The sequence below is a fragment of the Cyanistes caeruleus genome, chromosome 4 (assembly GCF_971803275.1).
Source record: "Cyanistes caeruleus chromosome 4, bCyaCae1.hap1.1, whole genome shotgun sequence".
NCBI classification, from domain to species: Eukaryota; Metazoa; Chordata; class Aves; order Passeriformes; family Paridae; genus Cyanistes; species Cyanistes caeruleus.
The window spans coordinates 14,918,803-14,942,624 of NC_141704.1; the positions used below are offsets into that span (position 1 = coordinate 14,918,803).

At 38.6% G+C, this 23,822-nt stretch overlaps 1 protein-coding gene across 12 annotated transcripts in view; it reads left to right on the top strand.

The window, feature by feature from the left end:
* The window catches only part of KIF21A (kinesin family member 21A), an 86,865-nt gene that overhangs the window by 7,459 nt on the left and 55,584 nt on the right, over nucleotides 1-23,822 (top strand). For all 12 annotated transcript variants that reach the window (XM_086886836.1, XM_086886825.1, XM_086886829.1 and 9 more), the window contains exons 2-3: nucleotides 21,365-21,587; nucleotides 22,871-23,053. In XM_086886836.1, the coding sequence (XP_086742962.1) occupies nucleotides 21,365-21,587; nucleotides 22,871-23,053 (406 nt within the window). The remainder of the gene's footprint in view (nucleotides 1-21,364; nucleotides 21,588-22,870; nucleotides 23,054-23,822) is intronic.

Sequence of the window (23,822 nt, forward strand, 5' to 3'; positions counted from 1 at the left end):
CATCTCAAAGTCTGACACTATCTTTTCTGCTGTATTCTCTCTTGATAATGGAAGAGTTTGATCAAACAGGCTTCTCTGATTACTGGGTCTAATCTCATCTGGGGCCTTGAGAAGAGGTATTTCACATCTCAAGTCAATTCTCCAACCTCTTGGTTATTATCTTTAAGCTGTGTATTTTTTCAATGAGCTGTTTTTTCCTTCCATTTCTAATTGTTAATTATCCTTTGCTTAATACTGTTAAAACAAATTTAAGGTGACATATTAATCTGGAAAGCTGCATAGCTGTGAAGTACTAATGTCAGTCAGGAAACTATATTAAATACAGCATTTGTTGGCAGTGCTGTTTAAGAAGTTATGCAAATCACCATTAATAGGTTAAAGCACAAAAGAAGAGTTTATCCCCTAGCAGTATATTGCAAATGAAGAAATATAGTCTTGTATAATTTTGGGGTAACTAGCAGGCTTACTAGGAAATTTCTCATGTACAGTAAAACCTCTAATATTGCATAAAATTTAGAAAGTGATGTATCTGGGTTCCTTTAAGTATTTGGTACCATGCTGTGTGTGAAACTTTTTGTAATGGAGTGATAGAGAGGTAGACTGACTTAAGATGTGAGTGTATATATTTTATTCAAAATACCTAATTAACTTCGTTTCTCAAGTTCAGTAATCCTTAGTATTCATTTTGTTGGAAATTTTTTCCCTTGGGACTAATTTGGAGATGAGTCCAGAGACCTTTTGTGTCATTCTGAGTAGGTCATTATCCTAAAGTCTTAGAGCTGCTAATCACTCTCTCAGTAGTATTGATTTGCCAACTGCAGCAGTGCCTCTGTCTTAGTTTGTGCTTGATTCTATCATAGTGTGTACCCATCTCCACCTGTATGAGAATATGACAGGGGTATGAGTGTAGGTAGTAAACTTTTGTCTTTTATTTTAATATTTTTTTCCTGCTTTTCCTTCCCCATGCTCCCCAGCACTTTGTTTATTGTCATCTTAGAACTGTCATAAGCTCCTCAGGCCAAAGATGTAGCTTCAAAGTTAATACTTATGATATAAATAAAACATGATGTAATATCATGAGAAAACCAACTCTGCTGAAACACCTGAGTTAGTCATTACCTTCTGTGAAAAGTCTTACCATTAAAAATTCTGTATATGGCTTTGTTTCTCCCTCTCCTCTTTGCTTATTTCTGTGAAGAGTAAAAAAAATTATTCCTGTACCAGACACTTTGATCTGGAGGAAGTAGCTGACTACTCTGATTTTTACCTGCTAAGCAAACCATACATTGCTTTAGTTGTCACTCTGCATAAGTTGTCCAGGTAAGGTTTATTTCACTCCTTAGTCTCAAGTGCATTCTTTTTGAAGTCTAATCTTTAATTTTAAGTATATGTGAAATAATTTTTAGACTCTGTCTCTGTAATGTGAAGCCTTTGAATTTTTCCTTAAAATTATTTTCTGTGCATATTACTTTGCAGACTATAAATGTAGATAGCATCTAAATTGTCTATCTGTATTTTCTTTTCTTAGTTAATATCATATCATGCATGTGATTTACTGGTATATTTGGGAAAGGCTGATGTGTTTATGAGCAAGCTGTTTGAAATGCATTGAAGACCAGAAAAATATTTTTATGCCAGGTTAAGGACGACTGAATATCTGAATGCATATTTTCTAAAGGTGATCAAAATGAAAAAGATTCTACTTGTAAGTGTTTGAAGAGACTGTAGATCAGAGGCAAGGCCACCTGTTCAATCTTTATCACTTAGAGTGCAGCTTATGCTTCTGTCTAATCTGATCAGTCAGCCCATCGCTTAGGAACAATAAAATTGCCATTCTGATCTTTACAGGCAGAACTCTGAGTTCAGCAAAAGTGGATTGGTGTTCAGTAAGCTCTGAAAATGAGATGAGGACTGAATTGGGATTTGCAAGTAAACTATCCGACAGCTAAACATTAGTATAATTAAATGTTCTTTTTTATTTTTTGTACTCCCAAAAAGATTTTGTTTGAATTGGGCTTGAATTGATTTTGCATTTGGGGGATGTATCTGTAGGGTTTTTTAATCTTTGTTTGATTCATTGTTTCAGTTTTCTGTTTTGTGCATATTTCTTTTTTTTTTTTTTTGTTTGCTGTCTTTCTTTTTGTCTTCCTCACACATTCTTCAAAGTGATCTACATTGTCTGGTCAACCCACTGTCTTGGCTCTGCATTTTAAAATGTAGCTGTAGATCTGCTTCATTATTGTTTTTAGCAAAGCTTGTAGGAGCAGATGGACTTTTCATTGTTCTCTAAATGTCAACAAGTGTAGCCATGGTAGGCCCTGAAGAGGAATCATAGGCTTGTCAAGGTTGGAAAGGACCTCCAAGAATCATTGTACAGCTGAGAGTTTCAAATGAAAGTTCTTTGTTCTGTGCTTGCAGCCCCAAGAACTGGGCTGGCTCATGCCAGCTGGCCCGTGCTTCTGTCGATTTCCAACTCTCACGACTGCTGAGTGCAGAAATGCCTCTTTGGGAAGAGGGAACTTGCACAGAATGTTGTTGACCTACATCTTGGAAGATACTTGATTATAAACAAAGGGCTGATGCACTCTCTGCTGCTGCTGTAGGCAAACGTTCAAGTAATGTACACATTGTTCATGAGCATGGAATGGCAGTGTTGTAGCAAAAGAAGAAACTCAGTGTATATAGAAACTGGAGTCTTCAGAAAGGTGCAAAGAAGTCTGTTTTTTGTTTAGTACTGCTGATTTCTAGTGGTAAGTTTTGGGTCCTGCTGCTCATGAAAAATGTGGACTAAGAGGAAATGAAAAGAGGAGGGAAAGGGCTCTTTGTCTAGAAAACATGACTGGTTCCATGTGAGATACAAGGAGTGAAGATTTATAAGAGACATGTCCTAAAATACCAAGAGTCAAGTACTGAATGTGTTTTTTCTATGGAGATACGAAATTGTCCATACAGGAAACTTCAGAACAGCTCAGACTGGTAACTGCCAGGGAGATTTTGGATTAATTGATAGTACTTTGGTCCAGAAAGATTGATGTTCCCAGTTTTTTTCCACCCCAATTGCCTGTAATTCTGTGAAGCTGCATGTAGGGTGCCAGGACCTGAATTCAGCACAATTGAATGATCCCATTCAAATGTCAGAATGTGTTCACAGAGGTGTGACAATGACCACATGAACAGTAAAGCCTTACTGATTTGGAATGGTAAGCTTAGATTAATCCAAGTTTGAAGCGACCTCAGGAGGTCATCTGATCCAGCCTCCCCCACAAAGCAGTGTCAAAACTAAATTCAGGTGAGGTTTGCAAGACTCTATCTAAAAGTCAGGTCTAAGAAAAACCTCTGAGACAGAGATTCGTCAGTGTCTATGGGCAACCGGAACTTGGCTGTTCCAATTTTGGATGGTCAGATTTCTTCCTTATGCCCAGTTGGGATATCTCTGGCTTTGTTTTATGACTCTTTTCTTCCCAGTGTGAATCTCAGAAAGGAGCTTGGGCCTTTTGTCTTTGTAATCTTCTGCACTGGAAGAGAGAAGACAAGGCCTGGAAGCCAAGAAGATCCTGAAGAGCTCTGTGCCTATGATCTGTTGGAAAGATGAGATGTGAGGGATGCAAAGGGGGTGCTTCCTCTTTTCCAGTTGAATTCTGTATATGGTAGAGCAGATTCTTGGAGTACTGACAGTTATCCATCCAGTGGTGCTGGTGATAGGGCTGCTATTAGGAGACGGTGTGTTGTAAGCATACACAGGGTGAAGTACTGGAGGCTTTTGTTGTTCGTTTGCATGGTTTCTATACTCTTTCTGTGTAAAGTCTATTATTCTCCCCGTATGACCCACCCCTACCTGTTTTGAAGACTGTTTCATGGTGTGGTATTGCAGCTGTGAAGGCATTTGGAGTGTGATTCAGTTTGGGTTAACAGTCTAACTTTTTTTTCCTAGCAGGAATTTGTGGTGCCCATCTGTCTGCATTTTCTCTGCCACCATTTAAACTTACTCATTATTTTGACTGAGCTGACTGATGGGAATAATTACCCTCCATCATTGTTTAATGCTTCTTTGCTTTTCAGATGTGCTCTCCTCAGCCATCTCATAGAATAATCTCTTTCCCTGTCCTGTGCTGTGACAGTTCATGTTTCATTCTTACAGTTCTTCAGACAGTATCTTCTGTATGGCAGAAAGAAATGTGTACGATAATTAGTGGTTTATCACATGAAACATGTGATATTCTTGTGAATACAAACCAAAGTATTGATTACCTTGGAGTGGTTTCTTATGACTCTTTGGAAATAAATTATAATTTGTGCATTGTCAGTTTTTGTCTTGTATATGAAAAATGGACTTTTAAACTTTATTTATTTATTAAAATTTGTGTATTAATAAAATGTGTGTGAAGCACTGGGCAGAGTTTGCATTCAGTTTGGTTTGTATTGCTGGATATCTGCCTAGTATGTCTAAGAGTTGTGTGGTCGAAGTTCAATCTGTTTAAAACAGAGGAGCTTATTGGTAGACTGAATAAAATGCTTCAGAGCTCATATCTGTGTCTCTTGAATGTATATGCTTTTGATTTCTTAGATTCTAGCTAGGAAATGCTACTGACTTCCAAATTTTATCAGATATGTCAAGGAAATACGAAAAACTGTAGTATAGCTGGGCAACTGACTGCTTCTTTTATATTCTATAATTTATGCATGCAGTTTTCACCTTAAGAAAACTTTTGTCCAAGGCTATGTGCCTATCTTGGGAATACCCAGTGGGACAGAATGCTTGTCATGTACTGCACTGCTGTAATGATAGTTGCTCTCCTGTTTTGCCACCTCCTTGGTGTAGAGCGGGATGATCACTCCAGCACAGCACATGTGTCTGAGGTTCTCTCCTTTGCTTACAAGTGACTTGAAGTGGCATCATGTTATTTTTCCATTCTGATAAAAAAAAATAAAATATAGGAGAAACTTTGGTGTTCAGGGATCCTTTTCTGCCACAGCTGTTACCAGTACTGGGAATCCTCTGGATATGCTACCGTGTGTCAGGGTGGGTGATGCCACAGACCTTTTATGGGTCCTTGCTTCTGTGTGCCAGGCTGAGCTAATGCATGGTTAGGGGACACTGGCCACTTCACTTCCAAGACTGGAAATAATCTGTATGACTTGTTTTAGCTATTTTTCTTCAGTACAGGGTAAAGATACAGAGTTGGAGGTCCACTGCTGTTTATAGGGTCAGCTCTGGTGTTGGAGTAGCAGTGAACCCATCTTCTGAGTATTCATTCAGTGCTGAGGAGACTCCTATTGCTTATTGATCTAGGTACAGTTGGAGCACAGAGGCATGGCATATCTTCAGTTACTTTGGAAATAGCTGAGAAGTTTTGTTTCCAAAAGAACTGGACATTCAAAGCTCTTCCTCTAGTCCTCCACAGCTGGGTAGGGATGCCAGGGTGGTGTGCAACCATGGACTTTCCAATTTCATTGTGAAGTCTGAAAGGTCCAAAGACAGCCAGAAATCATTTCATCTAATGCATGAGTCTTTCTGGATGTCCCTGTTAGGTCCCATTGCATACTTGCTCAGTTCAGTGTGCTTGTGACTGATGCAAAAATGAGAGAATTACAGATTACATAAGGAACTCTCTTGTGGGGTGTAGGGATTTTTCTTTTAAAAATGAAAAGCTTTTTTTTTTTTCCTATTTTTTTGCACTTGAGTCTTGGTCTAATTAAAATTTCTAGCTTAAATTGTTATCTTAGTTTAAATTTTTAGCTAAGGTAGGTAACTAAGGACTACACATCAGATTTCATTGTGGTGAGGGTTTTTTTTGTTTGGTTGGTTTTTGTTTGTTTTTTTGTTTAAGTCCCAGCAAGAATTGCTAGAGGTACTGAAGTAGTTTCTACTTTGTCAGCAAGTTTTGGGTGGAGTGTCACTGTTGGACTATTTTTCAGCTGTGGAATCTTTGTGTTGCTCCATTTTTGCTGCTGTTGCAAGTCCCCTCTGCCAACACCCTCTGCCAACACTGCTGCTGCAGATCAGAGATAAACAATTTAATGCATTGCAATGGCTGCCAGGGAACAGAGGGCTGAAATCTTGTTTCTCTAAACAGAAAACTCTGATACCTTGAGGTTAGGATGGGGTAGTATAGGAAAGACACAAAAGACTGTGTAAATTTTTTGTCCATTCTGACACTCAGTGACATGTTGTGTAACATTGATGAACTGGATTTGATTGAGAATCTAATTTTGTGTTCTGTTAAAAACATGATTGTATATGAAGTAAAACCAGTTCTGACCTCAAATGCTGAGTCAAAGAAATCCTCTCCTTTCATTTGTGCTGGGTAATCCTGCTTCCTGTCCTGAATCTTTCTCACAGTTTCAATATATCTTGTTCCCATTCTTTAGCCACTGATCCTTAGTTCAGTGGTCTAGAAATGGTTAACACTGAGGTTAAGTGGAGTTGGGAAATAAGCTATTTGTATTTTTCTGTGCTTCACTAATTATTCATGTGATAGAGCTTACGTAAGGGCTGCATTACAGTTGTACTTCATTTGATGACAGAGTTCTGTATTTCTGTGTAAACAAAAGTCAAGTGATAAGGCATGGGCAATCAAAGTCTGAAGTTGAAACCAGGGAGAAAACAAGCTTTCCTGGGAGGATCTTAAGGTCATACTATCTGCTTAGCTGTCATGTTTCTTGAAAAAAACCCACAAACAAACAATAACAAAAATCCTCCATAAAAACCCAATCCTGATTGTATTTTATTTTAAAAAATTTTGAAAAGCTGAAAGAGCCTTCTTTGCTATCTTTCTTGCCTTAGCCTTTCTTCAGATTCAGTGGTGAAATCCCTTAAAACATTCAATTAACGGTTTTGACATAGTCTTTGACACAAATTGTAAAAGCAGACTCTCTTAGAAAAAATGATAATTACCTGTTTTGGAGAAATCTGTAAATCCCAGGGAAAAAAAGGTATTGATCTACTGGTACCCTCTTAAGACCTTTTTACATTTGCTGACAATTTCTTTAGAGTACCAGTTACCTTAACAAGTCTTGTCTAAATATTCCATTTTTCTTTCTAAATACCTGGACTGTAGCATGTGCTGGAATAAACAGCTTTTTACCTCTTTTCCCCATCCCTCAAATGTTGTCTGTAGTGCTAAGAAAAATTCTTTCTAGTAGCAACAAGGTTGGCTAAAACACTAGAGCTTTGTTATTGTGGAATGATGTTTCCCCCCCACTTTCTCCTATCTTCTTTTTCTTTTCCTTTTGAGTTTGCTGTAAAAGCAGGGGTACTAAGTGGTTGAAGCTGAGTGCAGCCGTGGAGTGGAAGTCAAAGGTGTGGGAGGCAGCTGCCTGATTCATAGCAGTTGTCAGTGCAGAGTTTGTAGCTTGAGCTAATAGCCAGTCTTCTGGCTTCATGGTGCTGGTGAGGAAGACTATCTGAAACAGCTGTAAAGTTATGGATTATTATTGAGATATATCTGTCTGTAGCTTTTAATAAATGTGTGACCCATTATGAAAGCTTTATATAAGCCTTAGTGTAATACCCTCCCTGGCCTTGAGGCACTACCAGTATGCCATTAACACACTGTTTTATATGAACTCATAGTTTTCTATTTCCTGGTGAAGTTCCTTCTTAGCTCCTGGAAGACCTTGTGAGTGCTCCCTTCATGCACTGTCCTCCTAGGTCTGGTTAGCCAGAGAAGCTCTTCTGTTTTCTGATGTTAAGTGCTCACAGGAATGAGGTGCTTGGTCACAAATTTTGTGGCAGGTCTGTAACAATTGCAGTTGGTTTACAGATCAGGACTACAGCAAGGTAGTTACTATAAACTTAAATTTCTAAGGCAATTTGAAACAGTTAATATATGAATACTTAACTTGAAAGCATATGTGCTGCCTCCAGTGTAGAAGGGATTATGAACTCTTGATGCAGACAAACCACAAGTGATTTGCATTGATGATTTCTGAGAGCAGCTGGGAAATGCCCGATTTAGAAGTATTAGTTGCCAAGAAGAGCTGATTTAATCGAGTCAAGGCAAAAGAAATGGGTTTTGACCTTGAAGCAGCTTGTCAGGACAGACTTTGCCTTATGTCCCTAGGAGCTGTGGCCAAGCATTCAGCAGACAGAAATGATCCCAGGATCAGGTGTTGCTGCTTTGTGTGCACTGGAGCTGAGGGAGACTGGCAGGGCAGTGCCCAGGCCAGCAGCTGCACACAGCAGAAATGGAGTCAGAGCCACCCAGGCCTGTGATGTAAAATGGAGATAGTTGCTTTCAATTTGTGTGAGCTACCCTGCTGCATGATTTTTATTTTTTTTTTGTGGTAATTTGTTTTGTTTGTTTTTGTGAAGTGACTTTGCATTAATAGTTTTGGATTTCTGGTTGGATTTGTAATCTTATCAGGGAACCTGAGCTGTAATGAAAAATTAAGCCTACAGCTAGGACATGAAGCAGAAAGTGCTTAGCCTTGCTGTTAGGCTAGCAATCCAAATAATGGTTGTCTAAAGCAGGTATAAGTAGCAAGGAAGTAGCTGGTTCTTAATAAACTCTGTTCAGAGTGTATGCCATGAATCCTGTGCAGCTGTCAGTTTACACTGTGGTGCATGACCAAGGTGCACTTGTTTCATGGATGTGTTCTGTCCTGGAGCTTATATTTTGGTGAAATGTACCAGTATTAATTAACTCCAAACTGTAAGCTTGCTAATGCAGTAAGGTCTGCATGCCAGTAGCAATTATACCAGGAAAATTACTGTATTTCCAGAATGATTTCCACACTGAATTTGTTTAGCCTTGGCAACAAGGAGCTCCTACCTGCCCTAGTGTGGAAGCTAAATAGTTACAAAATCCCAGAGTCTTTTCTATTTTACATATTATCAAAAGTGAAGAATATGAAAGCAGTCCATGCTTTCCTGATGAGGTAGCAAAGAATTCTCTTTCATTTTCTCTTAGGTTAAAATCTCCAGTGGTAAATTGGATATTGTAGTCACTATTTATATAGTGTCATATAAGCCCTTCTGGACTAAATGAAAGGCTAAGCATGTGAAATGGCAGCAGCTCAGCCCTAAGTGCAAGTGTTGCAGAGGAGAACTGTCTTCCAGCTTTGTGATGTGAATTTTTGTGTGGAAACTGAGTTTTCTGTGAGGTTCCACATTGCGGTGGATTTCTTGCGTAGATGATGTTGAATGAAGACCTGATATAACAGTACCAACTCCAAACTTGTTTCACCAGTCAACTGTGACAAATCCTATTCTTTTGACTTCCTGTGTTACTTAAACTCCAATTATTTTAGCTTTCTACTGGTATTCCATATAAATGCTAAATACTCTCTTGCTAACAATTTTTTTTCCCTGTCCCCTCTCTGCCACATTTGAAAGTCAGCCTGCATTTAGCTGAACAAAAGATTATGGCCGGTAGGTAACCCAAGTTTTCCACCTGGTTGAAACTTCATGGAGAGTGTTGTTTAGAATCAGCACTGAGAGACTTGCAAACTTCTCAGCTTTGGTGGGGATTGAAGAATGGAGGAAGGGTGGGGAAGAGTTTTGGGGTTGACAATTTATATTTGCCTGAAATGCTTCCAGAAAAAGAGCATCCAGCATTGAACTGAGCAATCCATTTGAAGCATGGCTCAGTGTGGGGAAAATGCTACCTACTGAATTTTTAGTGTAGTTTCATGTATTGTCCTGATTTTAACTAAATTTTTCAAGCCAAGAAAGAGCAACAAGGTAGTCAAATTTAGGATGCAGCTTAATACAGTGTCATTGCATAGGAATAGAAGAATGGACAAATTACCTCTGTTTGATGTTGTTGGTGCTGATATGAATGATTTTGCAGCCGTGCAAATGGAATGAATAGACATGAAGAGAAGTAAATTTGAGGATTGACATTTAGACATAAAACAAGGCGTAGCTGAAACAGCACGACTGGAGAAAGTGGATAACATTGTTTCTTTCTGTTTTGCAAATATGAAAACATACAGTACTAAATAAAGCAAGTGAGATATTTTTCCTTACTCCAGAGTTAGGATTTAGTAGCTCAGAGCTTTCAGTCACTGCTTGAACAGTCTACCTTCTGTTTTGGAACAGAGCAACTTCTGTTCATTAGAAACAGTCAACAATAAATATGAAGAAATTTTCTGCAGTTTGCTTTGGAACTTGGTGTGTCGGGTGTTATGGATACAACGTGGTTTTTTGTGTTGATTTTTTTTTTTGAAGGCGTGGCAGAAAAGTTATACAGTGGTTTTTGTTCCACGAATATTGCTTTGAAACTTAAGAGTGAAAGCACTATTCAGTACAGATTATTAAAACACTGTTTTTAGCTGTCTTGTCCCGTTGTGAAGTCTCTGATTATTTTAGAAGTGTTAGCTAAGCAGTCATTTCAGTAATGATTAATGATAACTTGTAATTTTTTTTAATTGACCTGACTCTCCTTTTGTTTTATTATTTAACTATAATTACTTACAAAGTGGCTTGTAGCTTTACCTGTAGGTATGTTGGTAACTTTGTGTTTGTTTTGAGTTGCTGAAGTGTAATTATTGGACTTGTGGCTCAGAGGTGTAAAGCAACCAACTGCCCTAAACTTCAGAATATACAACTGGGAAGACAATGTTTCTGTATGGAGGGGAAAGAAATGAAAGCAATTTTTAGAGCTACAGTAATCTTGACATGAGCATGTAGTGATCTGTGTACTGCAACTGTAAGAGCTGGAAGTTTAAATGAATATGTGTGGGTGTTTAAAAAGGAAAGGGAAATCTGGGTAAGAGAGTCAATTAAGAGTTCTTTGCTGCAGACATAGCAAGCCCTTTTAACTCAGTTTAAAAATAAGAGTACCTATTTTTAAAAACTAGGCTGCTTGGAAGAAGTAGTGAACTTCTAGAAGAGACATACATTTAACTGAGGAGGAAGAAATTGAATGAAGCCTAGAGTTGGCATGACTGACAATTTTTGGACATCTGGGTAGCCTTGCATTACATCAGTTCTTTGCTCAAGAAATTCAAAAAATTATTTTTCTATAGTGAAGAAACTTCTTTTTCTCCTTGCTTATTTCTGAATATATTTGTAGTACTTATCAGTGCCTTTAAGAAATCAAGGATAAGTTGTAATGTGAGGAAGTTCCTGAATGCATGCACTTATTCTTGAAATATTTCACTTAATTGCATTAAATAATTGTTTTTTTAAGTTACTCATTTGACTTTGCAGGTAAATCTTTTTCTATGTGAGGGTGTGCAAAATAATGTTACTGTTCTGCAAGAAGGAGTTTTCAACTTTTGAAAACTTTTGAACCAGAAATCCACTGTCACTTCTGTGCCTTTAATGTGGGCATCATTGGGTCATTTGTTGATGTAATAATGCTGCTGGGAATGTTTTTGAAACCAGCTGTCTCACAAAACTGTGCTTTTAGTAAAGTTTGACTCTGGTAGTTAAACATTAGTTACAAGTGTGCTTTCTAAAAAGAGTTGACACCAACCACATTTTTGTTTACTGATGTACTTCTTACAGGCTTATTGTATTTGGATATGTTGGGCTGATTGGTTGCTGGCATACAAGAGGTACCCAAATAATCTCAAAATTCCTGAGCTTTAAATGTGACTGATTTTAGGTTTGGAGGTACTCAGACAGTAGTTTTGTGGGTTGGTGTTGTTTGGTGATGTTGTGAATGTTTATTGTTGGATTTTTTTGCTTTGTTTAGGTTTCTGTTTGTTTTGTTTTTAATTGTTTCCCCTTGGACCTAAATAAATGTTATTCTGTAGCTTAGTAAAGCAGCACTGACTGTAGTGGTTTGGGTGTTTGGATAGCCTATATTTACCACATCACTTTCAACAGTACAATACTTTTTCAGCTGAATCCTGACGCTAAAATTTCTGGAAGCAAAGTGTCTCTAAGGTACTGGCAGCACTTGTTATCCTGGCTCAGGGATACTAGGCTGCTGGGCTGTGCACTCTTCAAAAAGGCTTCCTTAAACTTTTTTTTTTCTTTTATTTTTTTTCCTCTGAACTTACTTATAGTGGTATTTGTTTAGCACATGTAAGCTCTGTTAAGCATTCAGTCCTACTGCAGAAAGTTGCTACAGGAAGTGTATTCCTTTTCCTGATGCTGCCCTTGTTACATAATTAGTAGCAGGCTCTGGTAAGCTTTACCCCAGCCGTGTGACTCAGCTGCTCCTTACTGCTGCAAGCCCCAGAGCAGGAATGATGAAGGCTGCTGAGTTTCGTGCCAAAGCTATATTTTGGAGGAAAAAACCTCCATAATTTGCAAAAGAAATATAGGGTGTCATTCTCTTTCTTTTCTATGTAGAGTTGCTTTCTTCGTGAATCATTCCCCTCAGAAGGATATACTGTCTTAATTGGCCTCTTTGTATCCATGAGAGCCGTAGCTGCAGACACTGATTTGGGGACACATGAAAATACCTTTCTTTTCCCCTTTCTCTTCAATATGTGACCTCTGTGTTCTTTAAGTCTTGTAATCATCAGGTACTATTGACATACATTTTTCACAATAGTAATCTATACTAGTCTTCATTATTGTTAGTGCTAGTGATTGATGTGAAACACCACCAGTGAAATGAAGATGGTGTTTCATACTTCTCATTCTGTGAATGAGCTTAGCAGTCATAAAAACTAAAATATATTTTTCAATAGAAATCTTTAACTTACTAGAGTCAAGCACAGTCATTGTAAGAGGGACAGATTTAATATGCAGTTTAAAGGCAGTACTGTCCTTAATTTGCTTTGTGTATATTGGACTTGGTATATAAATAGATGTGCTCAGCCATCAAATTGCAGACTGATTGAACCCTCTGTATCCTCTAAAACTACAGTTTTAGTGATACAGAGCAGCCATCCAAACCAATAGCCACAGATGGTTCTGCTTCCTTGGGGTAAATGTTTTGGTTAGTTTCCCTGGATTGTGTATTTCTTGTTATTTGTTCAGAAGACCTTTCCAAATTAAGGCCTTTTGGAAATGTTAGGCTCCCAGACCACCTGGGGAAGAAACCTGTTGTTCATGTCTGAACCAAGTATTTGGGATGTCTCTGCTGTTGTGCCAACTGTGGGATGATGTCCACAAGTGCAGTATAAGCAGACAAAAAACTGAAAGTGTACACAGGGCTTTTTAAGACTGGAAGCTACCGCTAAAATAAAAACTGGAGTGACCTAGCATCTTCTGGAGTTCTTTTTTCCTCTTCTTTTAAAGGTGATAAAGATTCTTAGGGATTATATTTTCAGAGTTAGTCCTTAAAGAAGAGGTAGCTAGTGAGTGACCTGTTTATTTCGGTGTATGTCCATGTATTCCATATAGCATGGTGTGCAGACCTTGAGCTCATGACGGTCACACTGTGGTACAGCTGAGTGCTGTTTCATTCTGCAGCAGAAATACTTATTTTTGCTTCTTACTCTGGAGAATGACTTGTTCATGCTCCCTGATGGAGAGAGGCAATGATTGCTTCGGGCTAATCAGCTAAGGTGAGATCAGGTGACTCCAGTCTCTTTCAGCACCAGAGTGCATTTGACCCTTTCAGCACCGAAGCATGTTTGACCCCCGATTGCTGGGACCGAGGTCTCTATTCTGCCACTTCATTGCTTGATACAGGTATGCCTGCATTCCTGTATGGTATGAAATTAATTTAGAGTTCTACTTTTAGGAAGGTCAATCTCCTTCTTTTATTTCTTTTATTTCTTACTCATAAACCATAAATACTTCAAGTCTTAGTTCATAAGTTATGCTTAGCTGCATTTGCTTAGTTCTCATTTTATCCAAGATACTGTGTTATTATGTCTCTTCTACCTTTCTGAGAGGGGTGACACATATAAAAATACATGTTAAGAAAACCAAGGCAAGTAGCACCGTAGAACAATTAAAAAAAAATAAATCTGTTTGTCTTAGGAAAAAGCACTTCTGTTTAGTTCTAGTCAAACTGCACTTGAATCTGGAGGTGCCAGTCCTGTGCTTGGTAGGCATGTGGAAGCTTATGGTAGTGCAGCTTTTCCATCAGTGGTGACCTTGTCTTGAGCTAGAAATAACCCAGGCCAGTACAAACCTGGCAATACAGTTCTCCTTCTCTCTCTCTCAAAAGTCAGGTTTTTTTCTCAAAAGTTGTGGATTTCTTTGGTCACTGGAGAGTAAATTAGTTCACAATAAAACCACATGAAGAAGGTTTGTGTGAACACATTTATTCATGTTATCAAGAAAGATGTTGGAGGTCTTCTAGATCCTTCTGGAGGATGTGTGGGGGTGGTGTGGGGAAGGAAGCCTGCAGAGCAGTAGGAATTATGTGAGAGCAGACCTGGGTGTCTCCCCTCTGCATTTTCTTTTATTAGCAAAAGTGCGGGGCTGTGCCTGCCAGCCTGAGGATGCCATCTGTGTTGCACAGCCTGCTAGGCTGTTACAGAATTGCACAAGAATAATCAGAAATCACACTGCTAAACTGTGTCTTGGCCATGGTGGCTGCCCGGAGATGCAGCTATTGAACGGCTCTTCGGGAGCGAGGGCAGAGCAGCAGCCTGTGGAGCTGCCTCAGCCTGGCACTGCCAATGTCATCTCCAGCATGAGCAGCTAATGGGTGTGGGAGCTGACCAGACCCAAGCTACTGAAAAGGGTAATTGTTTCATGAAATTGAATTTGTGGGTAAAAATAAAAAATTAAAAAAAAAAATAATTGAAGAGGTAGGGTTTGAGTATATGGGAGAACTGGACAAATCTAATTATGGCAGTGGTATATTTCATCAATTTAATTTCATTCTAGTTTACCATTTGTTGCTTTCTTATTAAATGCAAACTGGAAGTGACATTCTGCAGCACTGGAACAAAATATTTTCTGCATGTGCTTTTGAACAGAATTTTTTTGTTTGTTTGAATTACAGTAAGTTAGTGTTGAAAATGTAATACCTCAGAGCCCATTTGGTAATTTAGTGTTTGATTTTGCTGAAAGCTTTAAGTTAAGCCTTAATGGTCGTATTTAATGGCTACACATGGTTTGAAGGGATGTTAATACCTTTTCATCACTATCTTAATAAGACTTCGGAGTAAAATCTGGACCGCTTAGATTCTGCTTAAGTTTTGCCACAGTCGTTATTGCATTTCTTTTTAATATCCAAGACTGTTTCAGGAAGTTTTATTCTCTGGTATGTCAAACTTGTATCAAAATGCCTTAAGACACCAATAAGTTTTCAGGTATATTGAGTAGGTAAGTGTCAGTACATGTGGAAAACACCTGCCTCACTTGCGCTTGCTGGGAGGTGTAAATTTCGGCTGAGTAACACCTGGGCTGTGCCTGTCCTCTGTGGGCTCTGGGCAGTCCTGCTGCCAGCACTGGGCTCAGCCTAGGCTGGGGCAGCTTTGGAGAAAGATGGATGGGAGCAGTGCCCAAATGTGACATAAGAACAGTGGAGTTGCAGTTGCAGCAAGGAAGTGCTCCTTGCCCTGGCCGGGTGAGTGCTGTGTGCCTGGGCCCTGGCACGGGGCTCCTGGTGCTGATCGGGGGAAAGATTTGCCATGTGCTGGGTGGCTCAGCTGCTGAGCCCTGTCTGGCGTGCTCACTGTAGTTTGTATGTCTGTAACTGTGTGTCCATTTTTCCATCTGGATTCCAGTAGGTGTAATACCGGTGATTGATGCTGTTAATGTGGAGCTACACCATTAGTAATGCCGCTGTTCAGAAACTCTCTGGAGATGGTGGCTGCTGGTATGAGCTTAAAGATTGGTTCCTTTACCCTTTATGCTGTGCTAACAGGAGATAAATCTCGAGTTTCCCATATTTCAGATCTTTTTGTATCCTTAAAGCTCGTTGAGAGGTGCAGTTCAGATGAGTGCATTCAGACATTGTAGTTGTGGTCTCATTTGCAAGTGTTGCTAATCACAGAGCAAGATTCCAGTGTGTGCAAGCAAAAATACTGAAAAATTTATGCAAGCTTAAGTATCAGGTGTCTTTGAGATGAAACCTGCTTAGCTTTCTTTACTTCCTGCTTGCTCTGAAGGGACTTTAATGGGAGTGATTTGATGAGTGTAAATTTAAGGGAGTAGTAAGATGGGAGAATTCTGATGCTGAAGTAAGAGTTGGAAGCTGTTTTCTTCTGGATTTGGGCAGTATCTGTCTGTTTTCCAGTTAATGTTGCCTCCTATGCTTCACTTAGTATTTTATTAGATGTTTCTGGATTTAATATTTCATATACCCACATGTGAAACTTAATTGTGTGAAATGTAATAGGCTTAGTGGAGTAAGAGAAGTATTGGAGAGCCTTGGGTTTACAGGTTAACTTGTTTCCTGCTCAGCATAGCACGTGGTTTGAATTTATGCTTTTCTGAGCAAGGTGAAAACAGCCCTTTCCCCATAGAGCCTTTTAATGAAAAAGAACTTTACATGAGGCTTCAGAGTAATCTTTGCTTTCCAATGCAGAGCTCACAGATAGTCATTGCAGTCTGAAAGATTAATCTATGATTTTTTTTTTCTGCTTTGCTTTCTGTAAAACAAGAATAATTTGATTCTTAGCCCTTTTTAGATTGCTCTTAGAAGTTCTTGTGTGCTTATTGCTATTCTGTAGAGGTGCTGAGAAGGTATATGGTAAACACTGATTATTACCCTTTGTTAGAGTTTACAGTTCTTCTCATGGAGATGCAAATTCAAAAAATCACTGGTCTTGTTTAGTATATGAAATGAGATTAAGGGGTGACGTGATTGTAGATGGTTAGAGACTGCTAGGGTAAAATTAAATAATGGAGAGGTTTTTAAATAAACAGGCTGAGGTAAAACTGTTTAGTATCTGAAAAGGGATGTGTGTGTATGTATATATACATTCTGACATATGCATGTACTTATTTGTGTAAATAATATATATTTAGATCACTAGGTTAATTTTTCATTCTTAGAAGTAAACTTAGGATGCTTTTCAAAGAGATATTATGATATTATCTAGTTCAAACAGGAATCAATTGTGTCTGATGCTGTCAGATGTAAAGTCTGATGTCTTGCAGAACACAGGGTACTGGCCTGATGATGACTGCAGTCCCTGAACTGTATTATCTGAGCCTGTTCTAGCTGACAATAATTTTAGCAGAGATCTTGTGCCCCTGTTCTTCTGAGGGATTAGTTCCAGTACAATACAGTGCATTACTGTGCAACTGCTGGCTGGTTTAGCACTCCCTAATTTGACAACTTGTCCCAGTGTGCTGAGGCAGGAGAGATTTAGGGGATTAAGTTTTATGTGTGTGGCCTGGAGGTGCTGCGAAGTACACATAAACAAGAATTGGGTGTGTTCATGCTTTGGAGAGGAGGAGAGGGAAGGATGTAAAGCAAAATGTTGTTTGGGAAGTTGCCACGTCTAAGGAGATGTAATTGGAAATGGGTGGAAAACACCCGATTGTCTGCAATTAAAGAGTAGCCTGAAAAACAGGTGGGGTGGGGCCTTGTAGAAGACAAAATGGCTGAAGTCAAATTGGTCCTGAAGAAAAATCTCAGTGGCAGGCTGCCAGACCACAGACTGGGCAAGGAGAGATGACCAGAATGAACTCTTCCACATTTTTAGAGTGTGGGCACTGTCTGCTTTGCTGACAGAAGTGACCACATTAAGATGTGAAAGTGGAAAATGTTTGGCTGTAAGCAGAAAGGGAAAAATCACTTTCCCAATTTGTGTGTGGGATGGAGGAGGACATGTTCCTATAGGCAGTGCTGGAGCAGAATCTGACTTGCATAAGGACTTCTGTTTGCCAGACCACACATTCAGTGCAAAGAGTAAGACTGAATCTTCAGGTTTGGGTGATGCACTCACACTGTAAGTGGCCAGAAATCAGGTTGAAGAGGAGGAATTTCTTGCTTACCCATTGGGGGCATCACATTAGCCTCATGGCAAAATCACCAAGAGAGCTGTATAGATTTCAGAGCATGAAGTATCCCTTGAGGAGACCAGGTGATGAAGGCTTCTTGTCTGCACATCTCTTTTGGGGGAAGATGTCATTCAAACTGGATGCAGTTGTGATCTGTCTCTGCTACCTCTCAACTCCGTAGCAGATTTCCACATTTTGGAAGACCAGTGACAGAATGAGAAGGGAGTCTGTCTTTGGCATGAAGCTTCCCTGTTGTGGCAGGGTTTGCTTGGTTTTTCCTTTGTGTTGCATAAGTGCTGGTGAAATGCTGTTTTTTCTCCTAGCACTGCCTTCAGATTTAGGGAAAGTTAGGGAGGAAGGACACAGTCATCGCTGCTGGGTCCCTGAATGATGTGAGACAGCCCAAGAGAAGTGACTGAGTGGGTAAGAAGCTGCTAGCAGTGACACAGACACTCAGCTCAGCTGGCCTCTGGTGTGGTGTCTTGCTGTGGCTGGTTGTGCTGGGCTGCTGTGTACGGGCTTTGTGTGCAGCACAGCTCTGGGAGGTGCTGCTGGGCACGACCTGGCCGCGAGGATTCTCATGGGAAGTCTCTGCTGGCCGACATCGAAACTGCTCACTTTACAGTCCTGTCATCACTGTAATAGTTATCATGCAAATCATTGATATTTTAGGCATGCTGTTCCTTTTCATGGTCACTCAGCCTTTACTTAGTAGTAGAAAGGAGAAATTTATTCGGCACCTGTCATAATTGCATCAGTTCATTAGTGTAGAAAATGAACTTTTTTTCAAGTGTAGAATAAAAGCATATAAAGGAAAACTTATTAAAAAAACTCATCATCTTCATTCTACAAGTGGATGTTAAAAACTTTTTGGAACTGGGGATAAGTTGTGGTTTTGGGATGCACTAAAGCTTGCTTGATGTTGAAAATGTATTTTCCATCCAGATTTCTAGAGATCTACGAGACACACCTGTCGATCTTTACAAACCCTCAGAGTTCATTTTTGTAAGGACAATTGATGGCCTCTGTACTGTATGCACTGGATTAATGAAAGAATAAGAGTGCTTAGTCTGAAAAAGGAGCTTGCCCTCTGACTGACTTCATGACAGTAGAAGGAGGCAGCAGAATAACTTACTGAGTAGGCATTTTCCAAATACTGTTTTAGACAGCAAGCTGCAGTGTTTTATTTGCTCAACCTTCCAGCTGTGTACAATGCTTTTAGGAAAGGCATATGATTAACTTTACTTTGAAGACTTTCCCTACCCAGAAATAAAAGCTTTTTTATTACCAAAATTTCCTTAATTTAGAAGGAAGTAAATGTATTACAAGCTTCTGTACGTATTTATCTGATTCTGTTTAGTCGACACAGGTACAAGTGGATCAAGTTGGTTGTTATTGAAAGAGTTAGGTAAATCCTATATTACTTTTAGCATTCTTATTTCAAAATTCCTTATGATGTTGTTAGAGAGAAAATGTGACCTATATTACACACTTAGTGTTCCTTAAATGCAAATACTAGTTATACAATATTTATGCCTCTTTTGCACATCATATAATCTTTTCTTTAATGATATTTTTCAAAGGTTTAGTTAATTTTCACTTTACACTAGAGGGTAAGCTGACAGGGTGGTACCTCCTGATCATTAATGAAGTTTCCATGCTGGAATTAATGTGCAGAAGACCTTACAGATAAATTAAGGTTAATCTCTAGTGTCACGTGTGGGAACCCTCAGAATGAAAAATCTGAAAAATACTCTGGACAGCAATGCATATCCCTGGATGGAAAGTTCAGAATCTGCAATAAAAACTAGATACATCATGCTCTGTGAGATTTTTTTTGGTATTTTTTTTTCCAAGCAGGATATTTCTAACTTCATCTAATGTGTACATAATTAGTCTGCAGCAGTCCACTGAGTTGTTGGAGACAAGCTCTCTCTGTATCAGCAGGTGTTGGCACAGTCACAGTAGATCAGCAGGTAGCTTTGGGCCCTTATGCTCCCATTAGATTTTGGAACAAGTTTTGTGTGTTTGGAGTTGAGCATTTTGGCTTAGTTTCCTCTGAAGGGAGTGTAAATTGTGCACACTGAAACTGCTCTGTGATCCAAACCAACATGTGATAGCTGAAGATGCTGGGGAATTTGCTTCAAGGCAGCACAGCTGCTCTAAACAAAGCATTAATGTGCATGTGGTCCTAAAAGCATGGAATATGAGATGAATTCATGCCTTAAGTGTACTCTGTGCATGCAGATCTTGGACACGGTGTAACTGAAAGTAGCCACACTGAAGCTTTATATAATTGGAAGATCTATATAAAATATTCCATTATTCTGTTTGTATGTAGCTGTACTGCTGCTTTTTTATCATTCTTGTAAGCCTTCCTTGTCACATCTTTTAAAAGCTGCACACATTTTGGTGTTTGTTTGGATTTGGTTTGGGTTGTTTTTCTGCTGCTCCTTTGGAAACTTGGAAATATTTTTTCAAAAAGGTAGCTTTGTAAAAAAATTACTAGTTACTTACAGCTAGAACAGTGTGTTAAGTGACCAGAGTTTTTCTTCTTGATAGTTAATCATTAAACCAACTGAATCACAAGCTTCTGCGGTCATTATTAGTTGTGAGGCCAGTACATGAATTAAAGTTTGAGGCTGCAAGAGTGCTAAGAATGCAGAGGAATTACTAAAATGATAGAGTATGAGAAGTTCAAGCTATATTCTACAAGTTATTTTGTACAATAAGAAACTGAACAAACTGAAATAAAAGCTGAAATTTGCCTTAGAGGGGAAATAATGAGGAATGAGAGACTCTTGCCTTTAGAACTTGTTAAATATTGTTCTCCTGTTGTCTGAATGTACACTTCTTCAGTGAAACCAAACATTTCACGGAAGTGTTCTGGTTGTACAAAGTTCCTTTCCTGACAAAAGGAAAGAAGAAATGTGAGCCTTTTCCTTGCTGTCATTGCTCTCACAGCAAGGAGGCTTTCATTTAAGATGGTATCACAGAATATTCTGAGTTAGTAGGGACACATAAAGATCTTCAAGTCCAACTCTTGAGTGAATGGCCCATACAGGAACTGAACCCACAATCTTGGCATCACTAGCACCACACTCTAACTGTCTGAGCTAGGTGTTGGTATGTTCTTCCTCCCAAATTGCAATTTAAGCTATCCTGTATTTTTTTTCACATTTAACTTGCTTGTAAAAAACAATGTAAAATTTCTGGTTTTACAATGAAAGCATGCAGTAGTTTGATTAAACTGGAAAGCTTGGTTTCCAAGTCTGAAACAACATATAAAAGTGCCTCTTCAGTAATGAATATGTAATATACATAGAGAAACATTCAGAGTTCTAGGCAGGTCATCAGCTTGAAGTAGGTGAACTTTCAGAAAAGATGGTGTCATTTGCATGAGCAGTTTTATGGCTGAGGTTCTGATACAGTCAGTTATGTGGCTCAGACAACCAAAAACCTTCTGGCTTGGTGAAGTAAAGTTCTGACTTCTCAGTCATCAAGGAATTCTTAGATCCCTTATTTATATTGTATATTCCTCTTCTTTTTGATGATCAGAATTTCTAATAGTTCTTTTTATCTCTTCCAAAACAGAATCAGACCACAGTTAGCCAAAGAGAAGATTGAAGGATGCCATATTTGTACATCTGTCACACCTGGTGAACCTCAAGTGTTCTTGGGAAAAGATAAGGCCTTCACTTTTGATTATGTCTTCAACATTGACTCACAGCAAGAAGAGATCTATGTACAGTGCATAGAAAAGCTGATTGAAGGCTGCTTTGAAGGCTATAATGCCACTGTTTTTGCTTATGGCCAGGTAAGCTTCACAATTTTATTTTAAAGTGTTTATTTTGGAATAAACAGTTTTTTGAAATGGATTTTTTCTTAAATTTCTGAACGCATCAATCTGATTTTTATCATCTTGGATTTATTTTTGATGAGTTACCCTGTAGGAGAGTATTTCATTTATATAGATTCTATTTAGACTGGCAGTTGAAACACAGAATACATATAGGCTGCAGATCTGAATTTTATAGTAATACTGAAAATAGTATCAGTCCATATAATTCCTGAATTCACCTCAATGCAGCAATACAGATTATTGACTTAATCACTTGAACTGTAGAGGTGGGTTGTACTGAGGTTCTTTTCTGACCAACTTTTCAACCCACTGCATTTTTAGAGACTTTTGGGTATAGGAGCTTTTTAAAAATAAATCCTGGGGAACTTCAGGCCACATTGTTTGCTTGTGGGCAAAATGTAGGGATCAGATTCCAAAGTCAGAGGACTTTTCATAGAGAACACACCCTCTAGTACACTGGGCACACTTGAAGCTGAGCACAATGTAGAGAATGAGTTACTGTCTGTTGAATATTCCCTTATGAATTGATTGCATAAAATGTGGTCTTGGATTCTGAATTTCAGCACTGTTAGGTGTTGAATCTCAAGTTAGCCAGGTGAAGTCTATTCCTAGTCAAACAAAGCAGTTTGAAGATCCAGTTTAGCAGATTATGCTCAACTGTGTGATCCTATCTTTGTCTTAGACTTGACCCAGTAATTAAGTGAAAACACTACACCGCGTTGTCTTCTATTGGACTTCACATTTAATTAGATTATCTTCCTAGTGAAGATAGAGCTTGTATTCTTTAGTATAAAGTGAGGACAATGGGAATATAATACCTGAGATATTCAAATATCTTAATTAAGAGAGTCATTTGATCTACTTCAGCAAAGAATTGCAAATGCTGCTTTTACCTCCAAAATACATGCTTTAATTAACAGCCTTGGTTGGAAACATTAACTCATCTTTTGACCTAGTGGTGATAGCTCAAGACTGATGTAAGCTGGTTAGGGAAGGCTTCTAGGGGAAGGGTTATGAAAGATTGAGCTGCTCTCTCTCTTCTTGTATGTGATCTCTGGATAAACAGTAGAGTTTGTCCAAATTCTGCTGTTTATCCATTTTTCAAAGTGACCTGTTGTTGTGTGTGTTAATATTGTAAAGATGGCAGATTGAGGTGAGCCCTAGTGTTCACAAACTGTATTTCTATGATGATTTGGCACTACTAACATGTTGTAGTGACTACTCCTTTTTCAAATTAGACAGGTGCTGGCAAAACATACACCATGGGCACTGGATTTGATGTCAACATAACAGAAGAAGAACAAGGCATTATATCACGTGCTGTTAAGCACCTTTTCAGATGTATTGAAGAAAAAAAACAAGGTGCTATTAAACAAGGACTTCCACCTCCAGATTTTAAAGTGAATGCACAGTTCTTAGAGGTAAATATGATCCACATTTGTGGGTGTAAGTTTATGTGGGATTTTTGGCTGTTGTTTTTTTTAGAAAACCAATTGCATATTTTTTCTGGTTGCATCTTTAAAATTTTATTTTCTCTGAAGATGTTTTGAATTAATGTTAAAGATTTCTAAAGGAAAATTTATCAGATTTGCTTCAGCTCTTCAATTTATGAAAAAGTATTTTTATCTTATTCCAATTATTTTACTACTTCCCTTCATAATGTTATTTTGAAGTATAGAAATAGTTATGTTCATCATAATTTATCCCTTTCTGTTTGTAGGGCCTGTTGCTCTTGCCTATTAGTAATTCTTGACAAAACTTTAAAACAATAAATCACAAAAATCCCCCCTTACTGTACTTTGTGGCTTTGAGCAGTGAACATGCTTTGCTTGCTTTTGTCACTTTGCCATAGATTTATTTAGCTTTCAAAGTCTGTTCCGAAGACTTTCTTAAACCAAAGAAGAAACCTAGCATGAAAATACTTATTTCTGAGATTCCCACTGGTTTAGGATTGGGCTTCAGTGTCACTGTTCCCTTCTTTCTTAGACCAGAGGGGGAAAAAACAACCCTGGTCAATACTATGGCAAAACTGCTCCCTTTGAGTTTTCTTGTAGACACAGTTACTGGTAAGGGGGCCTTAATATCTGTGATCTTTCTGACCTGCAGCAGCTGTTGCTTTGTGCCCTGTAGGTGTAGGTTTTATACTGTGTCTCCTGACTCTGGAACTGCTTTTTAAATTGAGTGATTTGG